Raw genomic sequence first — 20,487 nt, forward strand, 5'->3', positions numbered from 1 at the left:
TTTGCTCAGAATCCGGAGCCTATTGTGAAAGAACCCTTAGGGTCTTGTTTTCCATCTATGGCAGTAATGTTGACCTGAAGGTATAGTATAATTCCATATGATTAGAGGCTTTCTACTGGGTGTTTATTTTTACCATTAAATAAGGTTGGAAACTATCTCTATACTAGGTATGCCTGTGATAGCTGTGTTGGGTAAATGAAACCTCAGAACTTCTTTGTTTAGTTTTTCATCAGAAAATACTTATTTACAGTCTTAGGCTAGGCACAGTTTGTTTTGGATCCAATACCAAAAAGGCCACGATTGCAGCATACTTGGTTTCTCATGTTTCCGGGATGGCTGTGGGGAATTTCTGGGCAGCCTGGCAGCACTTCTTGTTAGTGAATGGGGAAGCTTGGTATGAATCTAATCTTTACTGTTAGGATCTCAGCAGTGGTTCCTTGGATTACTCTCTAGAGCAACTACTAAGCAGCTTTATTTCAGTTTTGACTCAGGGAAGTGAGGGTTAGAGGTCAGAGAATGGTATCCATAAAGTAGCATCTTTTGAGTGGGTGCTGTGGAGTCAGAGACCTCTTTATTCCTTGCCTTCTCTCCATGTACACAAATACAAATGTCTGCTGACAGATATATACCCTTTCTATGAGCTTAAAAGTCTCAAGTTTTCTTGTTATCTGGAAGGCACTACTGGAAGACTTCTGTCTTCTGATTCTTCCCTTCCATGAAAGCTGCTGTTTATACACATAGCATAATCACAAAATGAGAAACTCTGAATTTATGAAAAAGAGCATCGCTTACTGCAGCAGTATGCTGGCCCGATTTGGGTGAAGTATGGATGCTTTAAGTTCACTTATTTAGCTTTGGAATGAGATAGTTTAGTAGTTCTATAGGGTTGAAAGTTGGATGTTGGTTTGTTGAGAGTACAGTGTCTTCTTGGAATCTCTTGTGCCTGAATAAAGAGGAAGGGGAGTGACATCTTCAAAGAGTTGAGTGTTTGAGGCAAAAGGGAAGCATTTTGCCCTAGTATTGTCGTCTTTGTCATCTGAGTCTCTGGTTTGAATAAAATATTTTGGAAAAGAAGGCAGGGAGCATTTGGATGTGCAGAATATAAGAATTTGGAAAACACAGACCCTTGTTGTCTCACTCATCAGATGACATTTATTTTTTTGATAATTTAACAAACATATATGGAACAATTAACATTTATTGGCCCATGGAGACACAAAGAACAGCCCTTCAGGTATCATCAGGAATATCATGGATAAAATGCAACATTGTTTGTATTATAAACTATAATAACATCAGAATGGAATATTAAAACATTTGGCTGGGAATGATAAAAATACATTTATTGTCTAATTCCTCTTCCACTTTTAAGTCTAGAATAACTTACATTTTTTTTAATGTAAGGATCAAAATTTCCAGTAAAAACTTAAATTTGGGAAGTTAGGGTCTTTTCTTTGTGCTTATTGCTAGTAGGTCGTCTTGGAGGGGTTATTTTTGTTTGTTTTGGTCCCATTTATCACTAATGATCAAGTGTCTGTTAAAACTCCTAGGTAATGAAAGGAGAAGACTACAAGTTAATTATTAAGATTTTAACAGGCTCCAAAGAGCAAAAGGAGGTATATATGCAGTCAGAGAATCTTGTAGTAAGTTTTGTCTGTCTGTACATATAATTTTTCTTTGCTTTAAGAAAAGACATGTCGAGGAAAATTTGTACTCAAATTGTTAAGGCCAGGCTACATCCGAGAGACCAATATGTGTCATTGGAATAAATGAGTTGAATGTAGTCTAATAATAATCATTCTTCACATTTAATTACTCAAGCAAGTATGAGGGCAAACCATTTTTTCTGAGGCATGAGTGGGTATAAGTTGGTTTAATAGACTGTCTTATTTCAATATAAAGGGTCTCTGAAATTGTTCACAGAGCTTGGAGTTGTGTTCTGGGATTGATGTGTCAGGTCGGGAGGCCAGGTTGGTTCTCCCAAAGGGAAACACGCTGCTATATACCTCTGATCAGGAGGAAATCAGAGGAAGTTCTCTGTATGAGAACTGAGAGGAGCAAAGACCAAGCTATATAGAAGTAAGACTTAGTGCCCCTGACATGTCAGCAGCCAAAGAGGTGTGCTGGTTAAGCCTCAGCAATGGGCAGAGAAAGTGTTCTGTTTAGTAGGTATCAGGCCCTTCTAATTCTGAAGTCTGGTTGATGAGTGATATTTTTGTCTAAGAGATCAGTACTTCTTGACAGCCTGGCCACATTTCTCCCGGCTGTTATCATCTTTGACACCCAGGCATCCAGTTTCATTATCAACTGTCCTCTTTCTCCCCATATCTGACTCCCTCCCTCCTTGCTGCTTAACATTTTCTTTTTCTTCTTTTTTATCATTAGATGTTCTCAATGTCAGGTTTTTCTTTCAACTCTAAAACATAGATTCTCAGAAGTCCAGCTCAGGTGAGAAACCACAGACTTGATGTTGAGTTGAAATTGTGGTCTCTGGTAGATTAAGCAAGATTCTCCCAATTTTGAGATTATTCTATGGTATATAAAGTCAGTAAAATGAAGAACAGCCTAAGCTGGTATCTTAATGGCCATTGTGCTAGAGTGAGAAAGAGACACACACATACAGAAGCCCTGTTGTGTATTAAGTGCATGATACAATAGGAGTACTGTTTGTACTTTATGAACTGGGCGTGTTTGTGTGGCTTTTGGCTGAAGACGTTCTCTACTTAGGTAGTGAAGATTAGAATTTCGAGACTGTTTTCTTTTTCTTTTCTTTTTTTTTTTTTGAGACTTTTTTCTTAAACTGACTCCACAGGGACTTTTCACTTTGCTTCTTCACAGAAGTAGGTGTAATCAATCCTCAAACCTATCTTTTCTTCATTTTATGTCAAATTCATTTTCATAAGAGAAAAATAGGATACACTTATACCTAAATTTTAAAAATTCTAAACTTCACATCCTCAAGAGTAATTTAGAAATTCACATGGCTTTTTAAAAAACTAATTATTATAGTTGACATACAATGTTACCTTAGTGTCAGGTGTACAACAGTGATTTGACAATTCTATACATTATGGGATGCTGACCACTGGTGAGTGGAGTTCCCATTTGTCACCATATAATGTTATTACAGTATTATTGACTATATTCCCTATGGTGTACTTTTCATCTCCATGATCTATTTATTTGATAACTGGAAGTTTGCACCTCTTAATCCCTTTTCGCCTATTTTGCCTATCTTCCCTCCCACCTCCACTCTGATAACCATCAGTTTGTTGTCTATATTTAAGAGTCTGTTCATTTGTTTGTTTTGCTTTTTAGATTCCACATATAAGTGAAATCATATGGTATTTGTCTTTCTCTGACTTATTTCTCTTGGCATAATATCCTCTGGGTTCATCTGGGTTGTCACAAATGGCAAGATGTCATTCTTTTTTACGACTAAGTAATAGTCTAGTGTGTGTGTGTGTGTGTGTATTTATCACTTTTTCATTATCCGTTTATCTATCTATACACACTTGGGTTGCTTCCATATCTTGTCTATTATAAATAATTCTGCAGTAAACCTAGGGGTGCATATATCTTTTTGAATTAGTGTTTTCATTTTCTTTGGGTAAATGCCCAGTAGTGGAAATACCAGATCATATGATATTTCTATTTTTAGTTTTTTGAGGAATCTCCATACTGTTTTCTACAGTGGTTGCACCAGTTCACATTCCCACAAACAGAGCACAAGGGTTCTCTTTTCTCCACATCGTCATAAACACTTGTTTCTTGTCTTTGATACTTGCCATTCTCACTGATACAAGGTGATAGCTCATTGTGATTTTGATTTGCATTTCACTGATGATTAGTCATGTTGAGCATCTTTTCATGTGTCTGTTGGTCATCTGTACGTATTTGGAAAAATGTCTATTCGCGTTCTCTGTCATTTTTAATCAGAATTTTTTTATTTGTTTTCAGTTTTAGAAGTCCTTTATATATTTTGGATATTAACCCCTTATCACATATATCATTTGTAAATATCTTATCCCTTTCTGTAGGTTGCCTTTTTGTTTTGTTGATGTTTTCCTTTGCTGTGCAAAAGCTTTTTATTTTGTGTGGGGGCACCTGGGTGGCTCAGTTGGTTAGGCATCTGCCTTCGACTCAGGTCATAGTCCCAGGGTCCTGGGATCAAGCCCCACACCTGCTTCTCCTTCTGCCTCTCTCTCTCTCATGAATAAATAAATAAAATCTTAAAAAAAAAAAGAAAAATTTTTTATTTTGGTATAGTCCCGGTAGTTTATTTTGCTTTTGCTTCCCTTGCCTGAGTTATATCCATAACTATGTTGCTAAGGCCAGATGTCCAAGAGATTACTTCCTATATTTTCTTTTAGGAGTTTTATGGTTTCAGATCTCACATTTAGGTCTTTAAATCATTTTGAGTTTATTTTTGTGTATGGTGTAAGAAAGTGGCCCAGTTTCATTCTTTTGCATGTTGGCTATCCAGTTTTCCCAACACCATTTGTTGAAGAGACTGTCTTTTTTCCATTGGATATTCTTTCCTGCTTTGTTGAAGATAAATTGACCATATAGTTGTGGGTTCATTTCTGGGTTTTCTGTTCTGTTCCATTGAACTATGTGTCCCTGTTTGTGCCAATACCATCATCAGGGAAATACAAATCAAAACTACAAGGAGATATCACCTCACACCAGTCAGAATGGCTAAAATTAACAACACAGGAAATAAGAGGTGTTGGCGAGGATGTGGAGAAAGGGGAACCCTCTTGCACTGTTGGTGGGAATGCAAACTGGTGTAGCCACTCTGGAAAACAGTATGGGGGCTCCTCAAAAAGTTAAAAATAGAACTCCCTTAAGACCCAGCAGTTGCACTACTGGTTACTTACCCAAAGGATACAAAAATACAGATTCAAAGGGTTAGGTTAGGGATTTCATTGAATCTCTAGACTGCTTTGGATAGTACGGACATTTTAACAATATTAATTCTTCCAACCCATGAGCGTTGGTGAATCTTTCCATTTATTTGTGTCATCTTCAGTTTGTTTTATCAATGTCTTGTAGTTTTCAGAGTACAGGTCTTTCACCTCATTGCTTAAATTTATTCCTAGATATTTTATTCTTTTTGGTGGAATTTTAAGTGGGATTGTTTTCTTAATTTCCCTTTCTGTTACTTTATTTTAGTGTATAGAAACACAACATATTTCTGTGTATTAATTTTGTATCCTGCGACTTTACTGAATTCATTTCTTAGTTGTAATAGTTTTTTGCTGGGGTCTTTAGGATATTCTGTATATAATATCCTGTCATCTGCTAATAGTGCCAGTTTTACTTCTTTACCAATTTGAATGCCTTTATTTCTCATCTGATTGTTGCAGCTAGGACTTCCAGTACTATGTTGAATAAAAGTGGTGAGAGTGGATGTCCTTGTCTTGTTCTTGATCTTAGAGGAAAGGCTTTCAGCTTTTTACTATTGAGTATGATGTTAGCTGTGGATTTGTCATATATGGCCTTTATTATGTTGAATTATGTTCATTCTATATCCACTTTGTTGAGTTTTTATGATGAACAGATGTCCTATTTTGTCAAATGCTTTTTCTGCATCTATTGAGATGATTGTATGGTTTTATCCTTCCTCTTGTTAATATGGTACAGCACATTGATTCGTAGATATTGAACCACCTTTGCATCCCTGAAATAAATCCCACTTGATCATGATGAATGATCCTATTAATGTATTGTTGAATTTGGTTTGCTGATATTTTGTTGAGGGTTTTTGCATCTATATTCATCAGGCATGTTGGCCTGTAGTTTTTCTTTCTTTCTTTCTTTCTTTAAGATTTATTTGAGAAAGAGAGAGTGGGTCAGGGTAGGGGCAGAGGGAGAGGGAGACATTGAGAATCTCATGCAGACTCCCTGCTGAGCACAGAGCCCAACATGGGGCTTGATCTCATGACCCTGAGATCTTGACCTGAGCTGAAATCAAGAGCTGGATGCTTAGCTGACTGAGCCCAGGTGCCCCTGAAGTGTTTTGTTTTGTAGTATCTTTGGTTTTGGTATTGTAGGGTTATGCTGACCTTGTAGAATGAAATTAGAAGTTTTCCTTTCTCTTCTGTATTTTGGAATAGTTTGAGAAAACTAGGTATTAACTGTTCTTTAAATGTTTGGTAGAATTCACTTGTGAAGCCATCTGGTCCTGGACTTTTGTTTGTTGGGAGTTTTGATTACCATTTCAATTCCATTACTAGTAATTGGTTCACATGGCTTTTCTAAGCTGTTTCTTTCCCCCTCATTCCCAGTGGGGGCAAATTGAGTTTTGGAACTAATGAGATTGACATCCTCAATGGAATGACTCAGAAAATGGTACTTTTTTGTTGACCTGGAATGGAAAACAAAGAAAGCAATAATCTCTCTTTTTTTTTTTTTTTTTAAAGATTTTATTTATTTATTTGACAGAGACAGTGAGAGCAGGAACACAAGCAGGGGGAGTGGGAGAGGGAGAAGCAGGCTTCCCGCTGAGCAGGGAGCCCGATGTGGGACTCGATCCCAGAACTCTGGGATCATGACCTGAGCCGAAGGCAGCCGCTTAACGACTGAGCCACCCAGGCGCCCAATAATCTCTTATTTAAAAAAAAAAAAAAAAAAGTGGCTAGTAATTTTCCTTATTAAAATACATAGGGTTCAGAAAACAATTAGCCCTGTTCAAACCACTTGAATAATTCAGAGTTTTGTTGACTCCCGGTCATCCAGGATAGGAGCTTACTTTCATGAAGAACATCTTATACGACATAGGTGTTAGATTAATAATAATGGTTTAATAGAAATATCAAGTACTTTAGCCATAAAGGAGACTTTTAGGGAAAAGGATTTTAGAAGGATCCAGAAATTTTTACATTTTCTTCAGGACAAATGGAATTTTTCTTTTTATCACAGCTCCTTGTTATTCTCAAATAAACAACTCGGATATCACTTTCTAAAGCCTACATCTCTGCATTTGGCAGTTTTGACTGTGTCACAAGCATGTTGCTGGCACTGATAAATTGGCTGAGGGAAGCACCAAGAGGGAGAAGAGGTGCCTTTGCCAGTCAACTTTATTTTATTTAATTTATTATAATCTCTATTTTATTTTTTTCCCAGAGAACAGTTTTTGGTCAGTGTTTAAGGACTGAGCTTCTTACATGGGCTTTGGTGGAGGTTTTGGGGCAGCCGGGTCTAAATCGGGGTGGAGGTGTTTGGTTCTTCCCTGTTTCGCAAGAGCGACCCCTGACTGCCTTGCTGTGAATTTTGCCAGTCAACTTAAACATTCCTGTTCACATTTATTTAACCAGTTGCTACCATGCAAACACTTCTGGTTCCCTCTATGAGAGTTCTTTTCCTACTTTAATGCTTCCTTTGATTTTATTTATATAGGGAAGCGGAGGTAAAAAGAGGGGATGAATTAGAGGACTGTTCAAAAACATTCCTCTTTAAACCTTATAATTAATTTTAGGGAGACCTTTGCAATGTTGAACACAGCTCTGAAATCAGTGAAATAATTTTGAGGACCTTTGTTCTCTATAGGGGAATTTTATAAGAAGTATTTCAAATTCAAACTTTTTTTTTAACCGTAGGGGGAAAACAGTTAAGTTATATGTTGTTTAGTATTCGGTATTTCAGACTTTCTTAGGGGCAAATTTTAAAACAGATTTGGGGGACGCCTGGGTGGCTCAGTCGGTTAAGCATCTGCCTTCAGCTCAGGTCATGATCCCAGGGTTCTGGGATTGAGTCCCTCATCGGGCTCCTTGCTCTGCGGGGGGCTTGCTTCTCCTCTGCCTCTGCCTCTCTCTCTTTCTGTCTCTCATGAATAAATAAAAAAATCTTAAAAAAAAAAAATAAGACCAATTTGGGCTATCTAAGTTCTTTCTTTTTTTTTTTTTTTTTTTTTTTTGAGAGAGAGAGAACAAGAGTGAAAGAGTACAAGCAGGGGGAGTGGCAGAGGGAGAGGGAGAAACAGGCTCCCCGCTGAGCAGGGAGCCTGACATGGGGCTCCATCCCAGGCCTCTGGAATCATGACCTGAGCCTAAGACAGATGCCCAACCGACCGAGTCACCAAGGTGCCCCTATCTAAATTGTTCTTAAAAAAATTGTTCTTCTCGAGTTCTTGTGAATGTTAACAGAACACATGAATTCATGTTAATTAGATGTTCAGAATCGATTAAAGCTAGTATGTGTTTGGGGGGATACCCAAATTAAGGAGTCAGGAAACTCTTTCCTGACGACGTAGCCTCTAATTTTTTGCATTCAAGTGAAACTCCTAGTTCATAATTTCAGAGCATGGCTGTTTGGGCACTAAGACAAAGTAGTAGTAAGTTAAGCTTATGACAGTGTGTGCCTGCCAGCTGGATAGGTATAGATCTCTGATTATCCACAACAGAAGTTTTGTCAGACAGAGTTGAACTACACATCCTGAAAGTGTTTGTTCAGAAGCTGAGTGAATCCATATGACCTTTATATTTTTAAAAAATAAATAATACAAGTACATGACAAAAAAATTTTTTAAGTGCAAAATGGTATACAATCTATATTCAGTGAGAGGTCTTCCCTTCATCTGACCTCGTTTGTGCTCCCCCACTCCTTCATCTTGGGGACAGCATTAGCAGTTTTTGGCATGTCCCCGGGGGGTAGTCCATACGTGTACAAGTGTGTATTATCTCTCTTTTTTTCTTGACATAAATGATTGCACACCATTCTATATAGTGGGTTTTTTACTTGAAAACATATCTTGTTGTTTCCTATCAGTACATTTAGATTTGCTTTATTAAAATAGCTGCATGGCATTCCATCCTGTAAATGTACATAGTTTATTTAACCAGTCCTCGACTAATATATAGGTTGTTTTTAGTCTTTTGATACCACAAACAATGTTACGGGAAACTTCCTTGCACATACTTCCTTGTGTGAGTATTTCTTTAAGATCCATTCTTAGAATTGCTGGGTCAAAGGGTATGTGCACTTCTGGCATTTTAGACAAAAAGTGTAATTTTATTAGTCTTTTTATCTTGTAAAACTTTTTTTTTTTTTTTAAGTAATCTCTACGCCCAGTGTGGGGCTTGGACTCCTGACCCTGAAATCAAGAGTCACGGGCTCAACTGACTGAGCCAGCCAGGCACCCCACTTGTAAAACATTCTTACAACCTTTTTTTGGGGGGGGAAGGAAGAGCAGAGGGAGAGAGAGAATCTTAAGGAGGCTCCGCACTGGGTGACGTGGGGCTTAATCTTACGACCCTGAGTCGGACACTTAACCGGCTGAGCCACCCAGGCACCCCCATTCTTAACAACTTTTGATAAGGAATGGGATAAAATAGTTATATTACATTTAACCAAGAGTGCCATTTTTTCTGTTGTTGACTGCTCTTTGACAGGAGGAAACTTACTGGATTTGGAAGAAGGTGACACTTTATGGTTGAGGGTGAACTAGAATATAAAACCTATATTATAATTATCAAAGTATTGCTGGATTGATTCTGGTTGCTTGTATTTCAACTTGATCTTTTCATTAATGTAGTTAAATGACTGAAACAACCTGGTGGTATGGTCCTAGAGAGCAAAACTGTTTTAATATTAACTGCTTCTGTATGGGTCTTAAGTTTTCAAGGAGATTAAATACTGTGCAGCTCACCAGGTATAACTGAACCACTCTGTTTCCTGCCCTAATTATGTTCTGTAGGCACTGGAAGCAATAGAGCTTATAGTTTGCTGACTAAAAGTTTTGATGAGAAAGTTGGAATCTAGAATCGTTTTTTCTTTCTTGGAATAATACATTCCTGAGATTTCAGAGAAGACCAGACTTCTTGTATTTATTAGCTCTGTATGTAACTAATATAGAAATAATCCCTTAGGATACTAAAAATAATTGTTTAAAATTTTATCATGAAATATTTCTGCCTAAAATTATTTAACTATAACCTTTTTTTATTTTTTATTTTTTATTTTATTTTTTTTAAAGATTTTATTGATTTATTTGACAGAGAGAGACACAGCGAGAGAGGGAACACAAGCAGGGGGAGTGGGAGAGGGAGAAGGAGAAGCAGGCCTCCCGCCGAACAGGGAGCCTGACGCGGGACTCGATCCCAGGACTCCGGGATCACGACCCGAGCCGAAGGCAGACGCCCAACCGACTGAGCCACCCAGGCGCCTTATAACCTTTTTTTTAAAAAAAGATTTTATTTATTTGAGAGAGAGCGAGAGCATGAACACAAGTGGGGGGAGGCAGAGGGAGAAGCAGACTCCCCACTGAGCAGGGAGCGTGATGCGATGTGGGACTCCATCCCAGGACCTGGAGATCATGACCTGAGCCGAAGGCCGAGCTTAACCGACTGAGCCACCCAGGCGCCCCTAACTATCACCTTTATGGACTACAGGCTCAGGGGAAAACACACTACTATCTCAATTGTTAAAAGCTTATTTTGGGGGGCGCCTGGGTGGCTCAGATGGTTAAGCGTCTGCCTTCGGCTCAGGTCATGATCTCAGGGTCCTGGGATCGAGTCCCGCATCGGGCTCCCTGCTCCTTGGGAGCCTGCTTCTCCCTCTGCCTCTCTCTCTCTCTCTCTGTCTCTCATGAATAAATAAATAAAATCTTTAAAAAAAAAAAAAAAAGCTTATTTTGGGTAGGAAATTGCCTCAGATGCATTAAACACTTCTGTGACTTACACAGGATATCAATCATCACTGCAAAAGTAATCTAATTTAGTCAGTTCTTGGTGAGTAGGGCCACATTAGAAGAAAACTGAGTTATTCTTTTTTTTTTTTTTTTTAATATTTTATTTATTTATTTGACAGAGAGAGACACAGCAAGAGAGGGAACACAAGCAGGGGGAGTGGGAGAGGGAGAAGCAGGCTTCCCGCCGACCAGGGAGCCTGATGTGGGGCTCAATCCCAGGACCCTAGGATCATGACCTGAGCCAAAGGCAGACGCTTAACGACTGAGCCACCCAGGCGCCCCAACTTGAGTTATTCTTAATAATAATATAATTAATAATAATAAAATATTAATAACATTATTTTTAACAACAACGATAATAATGTTCTCAGAGTTGATCAAAGTATAAAGAAGGGCTCTTTGCCTCATATTAAGTGGTCCAAGACCTTTTCCTGTAAGAGTTAAAGTCCCAGAGCTGATTTGTGGTGTCTAATTTATTATGGGTTAGGATAACCTTATAACCTGGCTTCTTAGAATTATATGTAAAATAAAAGGATAAAAGCTCTGGGTGGGGCCAAGGGGCTGAGCTGTGATTGGAATCCAAGTGTCTAGGGCTAGTCTCAGTGGTCAGATATGTAAATCCCATTCAGATAAGGTGCTAAAGAGGGTTTGAATGTAGTCATTATTACTGGCATCTACTGGCTGGTGTTAGCCATCTAGTGGCTTAAAACCTGATAGGAGGGACATGGCTAGTTGTCCACTGTAACAAAATACTTGATATTGGTGATTATAGAGGTAAAAGATTATGTTTTCCAAATTAGCAAGTGGTGGTATGTTTTACATCTGGGAAGATGGATGAAACCTAGAACCCTTCAGCTCTGAATTCCGAATTCTTTAAAACAGGTACAGAATATATTGGTAGATTATCTAAGAAAAGAAAGTAGAAGAATGTTCAGATAGGAACATGGGAGAAGAGAGAAAGACTTTTCAGTAAAAGATAACTAAGGAGAGGCTTTATAACCTTTTCAGTAGGATCGTTCTTAGTGGGATTTAAGTAGGGGTTGGGGCTAACAAATATTACCTCGTCTTTCTCCTTCTAAATTTGAAATCAACTGAGAAATAGATTTCTTAATTAGTAGATTGAAATGTAAAAAAAGTCAGCCTTATTGGTGGGGTTGACTGGAGAATATTCCATAGATCTGTGGCCAAATGGGCTTACGATCATCCCCCTCCTCCTCCCCAGTTAAACTTAACCTATCAGGGCGCTAGACCTCTGGGACAACCCCTCATCGTTAACTCCCTTGCGTGATGGAGAGAAGTGCTGGCATCCTGCAGACTATGCCTAGTCCTCCTGGTGCCTCATCTCTCCCTGAGTGCCCAGGAAGGGAGAGCCATGGTGATGAGTTTCTTTTGGTTGTTGAAGGGTTGGGGAATGAGAAACGTTATAGGGGAAGTCTCTCTATCCTCAGGGAAATAGGAGGCTGGGAAATAATGGCCCTCCATGACTAGTATGGTGATGAGGTGCTATTCTCCCCCCCTTTCCAGAAAATTGAATCGTGAGTTTAAATTGTTTTTTAGATCAAAAAGAGTCATAGATCTTTGTCCTTAAAAACTTGTGAAAGTTGGGGGAAATCCATCTGGTTTTGGGGCACCTGGGTGGCTCAGTCGTTAAGCATCTGCCTTCGGCTCGGGTCGTGGTCCCAGGGTCCTGGGATAAAGCCCCGCATCGGGCTCCCTGCTCAGCGGGAAGCCTGCTTCTCCCTCTCCCACTCGCCCTGCTTGTGTTCCCTCTCTCGCTGTGTCTCTCTCTGTCAAATAAATAAATAAAATCTTAAAAAAAAAAATATTTGAGTTAATCTGGAAGCAAAGGCAGAGACTGGGGGATTGCTTAGCAGCCTCTTTGTGGATGCTTATTAAAAAGTATTTGCCTACTTCCCTGAAATATCTTTTGCTTCAGTTTGGTTTTAAAGTCTTGCTAGCAAAAAGTGATTAAGACTTTTTAATTTTTATTAAATATCTCTTAATCATACTCTGAAAACTGTAATTATTTTCAAGGTTCTTTAATTTAGTAGAAGAATTATTCTTTTCATCTAGTATGGGGTCAGTTGTATAGAGTAACAAAATGCTGGTTCTGAACTTGTTAGTTTATTCTTGCTGATTCCTGTCTCCCTTTTCTCCTTTCCAGAATCCTATTCTAAGGATTTGGACACTCAGGCATCCACCATGGTGTTGGGTCCTGAACAGAAGATGCCAGATGGTAATTTACAGCTGTGTTATTGTCTGATTTTTACTAGGAATTAGGTTTAAATCAGTAATAGAAATTGACCGTATTTTCCTTCTTGTCATCTATTACAACCAAAATTGTCCTTAAATCCTCTTCCCTAGCTAACAGTATCATCATAGAGACCTGCTCCAATCAGATCCAATCCAGTCACCACCTAGTAATTTAGGCTGTAAATGATAATCATAAATATCTGTCTCATATCTTATTTCCGATTCTGAGATGAGCCAAGATTAGCTGCAAGTTTGGTTTCTGTAGCAGTAATGCTTGCAAGGGCAAGTATTCATCACAGGCCTGGCATAAAAACCTTTAGAATGCTTTGGCTTTTCACAGCACTGCAGATACTTATATTAAGGAGCAGTAAAATACCGAGCAAGCGCATTAAACTTTGTATTCCATTAGAGCTTCTGGAGTGTTCTGACTAATTGTTTCTAATTCTAAATTTCCCCTTTAGAATTTTCATTCCTTTTCTTTAAATTTCCTCATCAATTCAGGGCCATTTCACAGTTCCTATAGAAAGAAAGCTTTTGTTTTTCTAGTTGGGTGTTGCAAGGATTTCTTGGAAACCCTGACATTAGAGCTCTGTGTTTTGAAATTGCCGTTTGATGGCTACCAAACTGGGCTTTGTATCCTTCTGGCAGATTAGCCCTTTTCTCTCAGACCCTCCCCTTCCCAGCATTTAAGATTACCTGCAAAATGCAGGACTCGGAAACACTGATAAGCAGTCTAAGATGAGCCCTCCTGTCACAAGGGTGCCCACACCCCGTGACCCGAAGCTCTTCATTGCAGGCCTTAGTCAGGAGGCAAAGGGTTCCTGTTTGGTGGTTTCCCTGCAGCTTCAGATTTTAGCCTAACCATGGCAGGATTGTCAACTTCCACATTTTTTGAGAAGCCTGACAGAGATATAATGTCCAAGGACGATTCTTTGGCTAAGTCCTACCAAATAATGGATGGGGGTGGGGGCGGAGGAAGGTAGTAACCCACTAGACGGACTTAGTTCTGTTCTTCGAAAAGTTAGGATTTTAGGTTACCACTGTGGCTAGTCGGGGAATGTTATATTTTGAGCCCTAGGCATCAGTGTTTTTAGAAGAAAATGAAATGGTTCTAAAAATTGCCAACTGGGTATATAGAAGTGTGAAAGTAGGAAAACCATTGTGAGATGAACGTTAAAACTGATCTAGAGCAAAGTGGCTGGGGAGGAGGGGTGAGAGGGAGCTTTTTTACCATACGCTTTTTTTATTTCCTGAATTTCCATCCATGTGAATATACTGCCTAGTTAAGAATTAATTTATTAAAAATATAGATGAAAATAAAATATTAGAAATAAATCGAGTAGAGCCAGGTTGGTCTTGTGCATTTAGGTATTAAAAAGATTTAATTTAAACGTTACTAAGGACAAGTTGTTGGTATATTTTGTTTTTTTTTTAATTTCTTCACAAACCTGTTAATTTAGATGATGTTTCTGGAGACCATGGGGACTCTCCCAGTCTTGGTACCCTCAACCCTGCCTATAGTACCTCATCTCTCCCCCAGTCCACTGAGCACTCACAGGAGCCCTTTACCACCTACTTTGATGAGAAGATCACCATTCCTGAGGAGGAGGTTAGTGACAAATCCTTGGAGGAAAACATTATTTAGGGAAGACTTAGGAGTGAAAAGTCTGCTGGACAACTCAAGATCAACAGCCTCAGATCTAATTTTGGCAAGCAGTCTCTGAAGACTTTTGTAATCAGAGTAACTGTTTACAGTAACTGTTCAGGAAAATGAGGGCCTTGAAAACAGTTGCCACATTGTACTAGTGATTATTTTTTGATCTAGTAAGTATGAATTTCATGTTCTTTTTTTACCATGGCTTTTGACCCTTTTGGGTAGTGATTGGGCACAAGGGTACTGATACTGTTACTTAGGTTTTAGAATGAGAGGCTGATTGATGGAAAGAGCAGGTAAGGGAATGGTTCCTATTTGGACAGAGAAGTGGCCAGTTTATTGATAAGAAGTGGGTAAGATGGGAGTGCCTGGGTGGCTCATTCAGTTAAGCGTCTGCCTTTGGCTCAGGTCATGATCCCAGGGTCCTGGGATCGAGCCCCACATCGGGCTTCCTGCTCAGCGAGCCTGCTTCTCCCTCTCACTCTGCCTGCTGCTCCCCCTGCTGTGCTTTCTCTCTGACAAATAAATAAATAAAATCTTAAAAAAAAAAAAGTGGGTAAGATGGACATTGAACTTGGACACACCCAATATTCAACATCCTAAATCCTTTGTTCTTGTGAAGCTGATATTGTTGCTTTATATGTGATAAAATAACAGATAGGAGGCCCCTGGGTGGCTCAGTCAGTTAAGCAGCTGCCATCAGCTCAGGTCATGATCCCAGAGTCCTGGGATCGAGCCCCGCATCGGGCTCCTTGCTCGGCGGGAGCCTGCTTCTCCCTCTGCCTGCCACTCCCCCTGCTTGTGCTTGCTCTCTCCCCTTCCTCTCTCTGTGTCAAATAAATAAATAAAATCTTAAAAAAAAAATAACATAAATTAGATCAGTAGTTTGGAGGTGATAATTAGTTTAATCTCTTCCTCTCTTGTATAGTATTCTTGTTTTAGCTTTCGTAAACTCTGGGCTTTCACGGGACCCGGTTTTCTTATGAGCATTGCCTACTTGGATCCAGGAAACATCGAATCTGATTTGCAGTCTGGAGCAGTGGCTGGATTTAAGGTGAACATCTAGTCCTACCCCTGTCCCTTTTAAAAACACACAGTACACCCTCACATCCTTCCCCCTGCTCTGCCTGTTGGATATCATCAGCCTTGGCGGTTATGTGCAGACACTTCATTGGTAGTGACACTTAGGTGAAAAGTACTTTGCCATCTGGTTTTTAAAATTTATTTTATACACGTAGTTAGCTTTAACATTTATTTTATTTTATCCACTCCACATAGTTTTCCTTGAACAAGGGAGAAACTAAGGCTCAGAAAGGTCTGAGGTGACCTAACAGGTTATGTGTAGAACCTGAAACAGAACTCAGGTTATTGGATTCCTGACCTGGGCTTGTTCCTGAATGTAGTATTTCTCATTCACATTACCAAACAACCAAACGAAAACACTCCAGTTGTGTAGTAAATGTTATGATGGGATTTTGTTCTTCTCTAGTTGCTCTGGATTCTTCTGTTGGCCACCATCGTGGGGCTTCTGCTCCAGCGCCTTGCAGCCAGACTGGGAGTGGTCACGGGGTTGCATCTTGCTGAAGTGTGTCACCGTCAATATCCCAAGGTGAGCCTGTTTGTCACTCATCTCAGAGGAACCTGTGTGTTTGGTGGAAGGTGCTGGCCTCGTGGTATACTGAAATAGTGGAGGACTTGGTGGTCAGGGCCCTGCGGATGAGTTCCAGGGGAAACTCCATAGCCCTTCTTGCTGCCAACCCATATTTCTGTACTACTTCAGAATTTAACTTGAGATTCACTTTTTGCCAGAAAGCTTCCTTAGAAAAATTCAGTTTGAGTAAATATTTACCATTCATTCTGCCTTCTGACATCTAGCAGTGCCCAGCCCATGGAGGGGTGGGAGTGCTCTTTCATTCATACATCCATATTCCTATTATACATACTTTTTTTGTTTGACTTTGTCATCAATTTGAAAAATAAGGTTTTCTCTTTTACTGCAAACTCTCTGTGGCAGGATCTTTGGATTTGTTAATAATTATTTTTCAATTTGCCCTGACCCTGGAGGTTACATTGTCTTCCACAGCTTTTTTCTGGACATTTTGGGCCTTTCCTGGTATCTAAGGCAGGAATGGACTGGAAGATAGTTTTAACCTAGCTTCACCTTTAGATAAGATAATGATTTGCCTCTGGTTTGACCTAAATGTTTAATCTCCTTTCCTGGCTGTGAAAAACTGTGCTTATCTGCTTTTTTCCCCCTTATATGCTTCTTTAAAAAACCTTAGTAATTTATAATTTCTTGTAGTTTCTCTTCATGTATCTTAACAGTTGTTTTTTTGTAACAATTTTTTTGTGTAGTAGATACCTGGAAGGTGTTTTTTTTTTTTTTCTTGGCCTCTGTGAGCCAGTATTAACTAAACTTGTCTTTCAGCTGGATTCTTTGACCAGATTAGGTTTCTATTTTGTTATATGCAACTCAATTTCAACCAGTTTGCCCTGAGTCCCTTTACATATTTGTCCTTTTTCACTTGCTTATATATTGTCATTACATTAAAGTTGACTCCAGCCTCTTCATTTTTGTTTTGTCTCTTCGGCCACGGTCAGGATGTTTTCTTCTATGGTCATTTTCTGTTCTCTCCTGAACAATACTTTGACCATGTTAGCATCCTCATTTTCCCCTAAAACTTTTGGATTGTTTTTAGGCAGGAAATTAAGTGGAAATTAATGATTGGAAATTCCCGTTCCTCTATTGAGTGGAAGGTAAGAGAAAAAAATTAGGATTAGCTGTTGTCCTGACCTTGGCTCATAGGCACCACCACACAGAAGCACCCTTGCTTTCTCCAGGTGGGGGCCACAGTGCAATGATGGGCTAGGTGGAGCTCAGTTCTGGTTCTTCATCTCTAGACCGAAGCCTTATGGAGGACTGTTGATGGGTCAGTGCCAAATGTGAATTCCAAACTATAGGGAAAGTTCTTAGAAATGATTAATTAGAACCATGTCTTTCTGCTGTTTGGTATTTAGGTCCCACGAATTATCCTATGGCTGATGGTGGAGTTGGCTATCATTGGCTCAGATATGCAAGAAGTTATTGGCTCAGCCATTGCCATCAATCTCCTGTCTGTAGGAAGGTGAGGGGGTTTTCCTCCAGAAAGTAATATTTTGCTAGATTTCAAAGCAAATGTAAAAACAAAAACCAAACTAATTTTCAGTTTTCAAGATTCAATTTAAGTATTATTTTTTCTGTGGAACCTTTCTGGAGCCACCTTCTCTCCTAGCAGCTGTAGGCTCTATATGTTCTATGTTCTCATGTCGGGTTATGCATCCCTCTATTATACAGTGTGTGACCTTGTGTGTTACAATTATTTATTTGTATATCAGTTTATCCCACTAGACAGTGAGCTCCTTGAGGGGTAAGACCCATACTTTTCAGCTTTGTATCCTAAATGTCTGACTTAGTAGACAGTCAGTGTTTGAATGAATGTAGTTCATTCAGTTGGTGCTGTGATCCTAAACTACCCAAGGCCTGACTTCCTGCCACTGTCCCCTCTCCCGCGAGTCCTTGCTTTTCCAAGTGTTGTGTATCCGGAAAGCTGTTGGAAAGAAAGTGTTTTGAACGTTTCTTTTCTTCCTGTTAATCTCCATTTCTTCTCTCTGACCTAGGGTTCCTCTATGGGGTGGAGTTCTCATCACCATTGCAGATACCTTCGTATTTCTCTTTTTGGACAAATATGGTAAGGAGAGTGGGAATGGAAGGGTCAGTCAAACGAGCTACTTTCCATCATGAGGCTGATGGAAAAGTCTGCCTTCTGTGAGCTCACTGTTGCATTTTCCCCTGTAGGCTTACGGAAGCTAGAAGCATTTTTTGGCTTTCTCATCACCATTATGGCCCTCACATTTGGATATGAGGCAAGTGTTGCAGGCTATTTACATTACTTTTTATAACCAAAAAAGATTTTTTTTGCCTTTTCTTTTAAGACTGTATAATGCTAAGATGGTTTAATTGTATCACATGCGTTAACAAAAAGCCAAGTCAGCCTAGGCCAGTTTTGAAGAAATATGATCTATAGAGACTAGTCTCTAGGAAAGCCTGCTGGGTCTCCTAGGTCAAAAATAACAGATTTTTTAGGACTTTGTAGACTAGCCTCCTTGGTTCCAAGTTGGTTAGCCCCACAACGAGCAGCCTCGGAGAGGGTTCGGGAGGGAGCTGCAGGGTTATTCCTGGCTGTTAACTTGGAGGAGTTCTGGTTTTGCTTATCCTGGCTTATACCAACTGCAGCTTGAATTTTCTCTGTATTGTGACAGTTAATGAACTATAAAGGATATAGTGGATGTTTCGTGGTTTGTGCCCCAACCCAGATACTCCTAGGAATCAGTACCATTATATGCAGTAATAGTAGCTTTCTATGTCCAGTTGTTATAAACTCATTTTTGCTCATTGGCCTGGCTAAACTTATTTTTTTTTTTTAAGATTTTATTTATTTATTTGACAAAGAGATAGCTAGAGCAGGAACACAAGCAGGGGGAGTGGGAGAGGGAGAAGCAGGCTTCCCGCTGAGCAGGGAGCCTGATGTGGGGCTCGATCCCAGGACCCTGGGATCATGACCTGAGCTGAAGGCAGACGCTTAACAACTGAGCCACCCAGGCGCCCTGGCCTGCTAAACTTTTAAAAGTACATGTAATCTGGGGCGCCTGGGTGGCTCAGTTGGTTAAGCGTCTGACTCTTGATTTTGGCTCAGGTCATGATCTCAGGGATCTGATTCTCTCTCTTCCTGTGCCCCTCCCCCTGCTCACGCTCTCTGTCTCTCCATTTCTAAAAGAAATAAAATCTTAAAAAAAAAAAAAAAAGCACATCTAATCTGTCAGTAGATTATGCAATAGATTAGTCTAAGGCTTCCAAGAGAAATGCTGAACCAGGAAAAAGTATGCATGAGAAGTATTTATGAATGAGTCTCAGCATACATTAGTGGCAAACATAAGTGATTTTTAGATAAACATAGGTGAATAGAGGCGTAAGTATGGATAATCAAGAATTGACTATATTCTTTTTTTTTTTTTTTTTAAGATTTTATTTATTTATTTGACAGAGACAGCGAGAGAGGGAACACAAGCAGGGGAGTGGGAGAGGGAGAAGCAGGCTTCCCGCGGAGCAGGGAGCCTGTTGTGGGGCTCGATCCCAGGACCCTGGGATCATGACCTGAGCCGAAGGCAGACTCTTAACGACTGAGCCACCCAGGCGCCCCAAGAATTGACTATATTCTTGGGTCTGTCTCATAGGAGTTGTTGTGAAGCTAATATCAATGAGGCCCTTAGCAGCCATCTAATTCTTTAGAATATAAATGACATTCTCCACACATCTACTTTGTATATCTAAAATATGATGTAAAATATTTGGATATCCCAGTCCTGAATTCTCAGACCTGGAAGCAAGTCCCTCATACTGCTTGGTTTTCTGATGGTTCTACGTTCCTCATTATTCTAGGTGGTTGTTGAAGAGAGTGTTGTAAGGAGCAATGGATGCTGAGTGTTTCCTAGTACTATGTTACACCCCTGGTCTCACATTCTAATAGCTGTTATGTTGGTGTGTAGTATGTTACAGTGAAACCCAACCAGAGCCAGGTACTCAAGGGCATGTTCCTGCCATCCTGTTCAGGCTGTCACACCCCACAGGTCGAGCAGGCTGTGGGCATCGTGGGAGCAGTCATCATGCCACACAATATGTACTTGCATTCTGCCTTAGTCAAGGTGAGCATGGCCCTTATATCCGTGTCATCCAGATAGTTCATGTTTCCTTTAGTTGCAGGGGACACTAGTTTAAAAGCGTTAGAGCCCTAAAGGAGTGAAAGGTTTTTCCACGGTTGGATGTTTATAAATTTTACACACTCAGACTCTG

General features: G+C 39.7%; 1 protein-coding gene across 1 annotated transcript in view; it reads left to right on the top strand.

The window, feature by feature from the left end:
• The window catches only part of SLC11A2 (solute carrier family 11 member 2), a 37,177-nt gene that overhangs the window by 1,416 nt on the left and 15,274 nt on the right, over positions 1-20,487 (top strand). Inside the window, exons 2-9 of the mRNA XM_032420367.1 lie at positions 12,858-12,929; positions 14,407-14,555; positions 15,529-15,654; positions 16,090-16,209; positions 17,619-17,725; positions 18,258-18,328; positions 18,436-18,503; positions 20,184-20,339. Of these exons, the coding sequence (XP_032276258.1) occupies positions 12,896-12,929; positions 14,407-14,555; positions 15,529-15,654; positions 16,090-16,209; positions 17,619-17,725; positions 18,258-18,328; positions 18,436-18,503; positions 20,184-20,339 (831 nt within the window). The 5' untranslated portion in view covers positions 12,858-12,895. The remainder of the gene's footprint in view (positions 1-12,857; positions 12,930-14,406; positions 14,556-15,528; positions 15,655-16,089; positions 16,210-17,618; positions 17,726-18,257; positions 18,329-18,435; positions 18,504-20,183; positions 20,340-20,487) is intronic.

Source organism: Phoca vitulina, unplaced genomic scaffold (genome assembly GCF_004348235.1).
Source record: "Phoca vitulina isolate PV1807 unplaced genomic scaffold, GSC_HSeal_1.0 scaffold23, whole genome shotgun sequence".
NCBI lineage: Eukaryota > Metazoa > Chordata > Mammalia > Carnivora > Phocidae > Phoca > Phoca vitulina.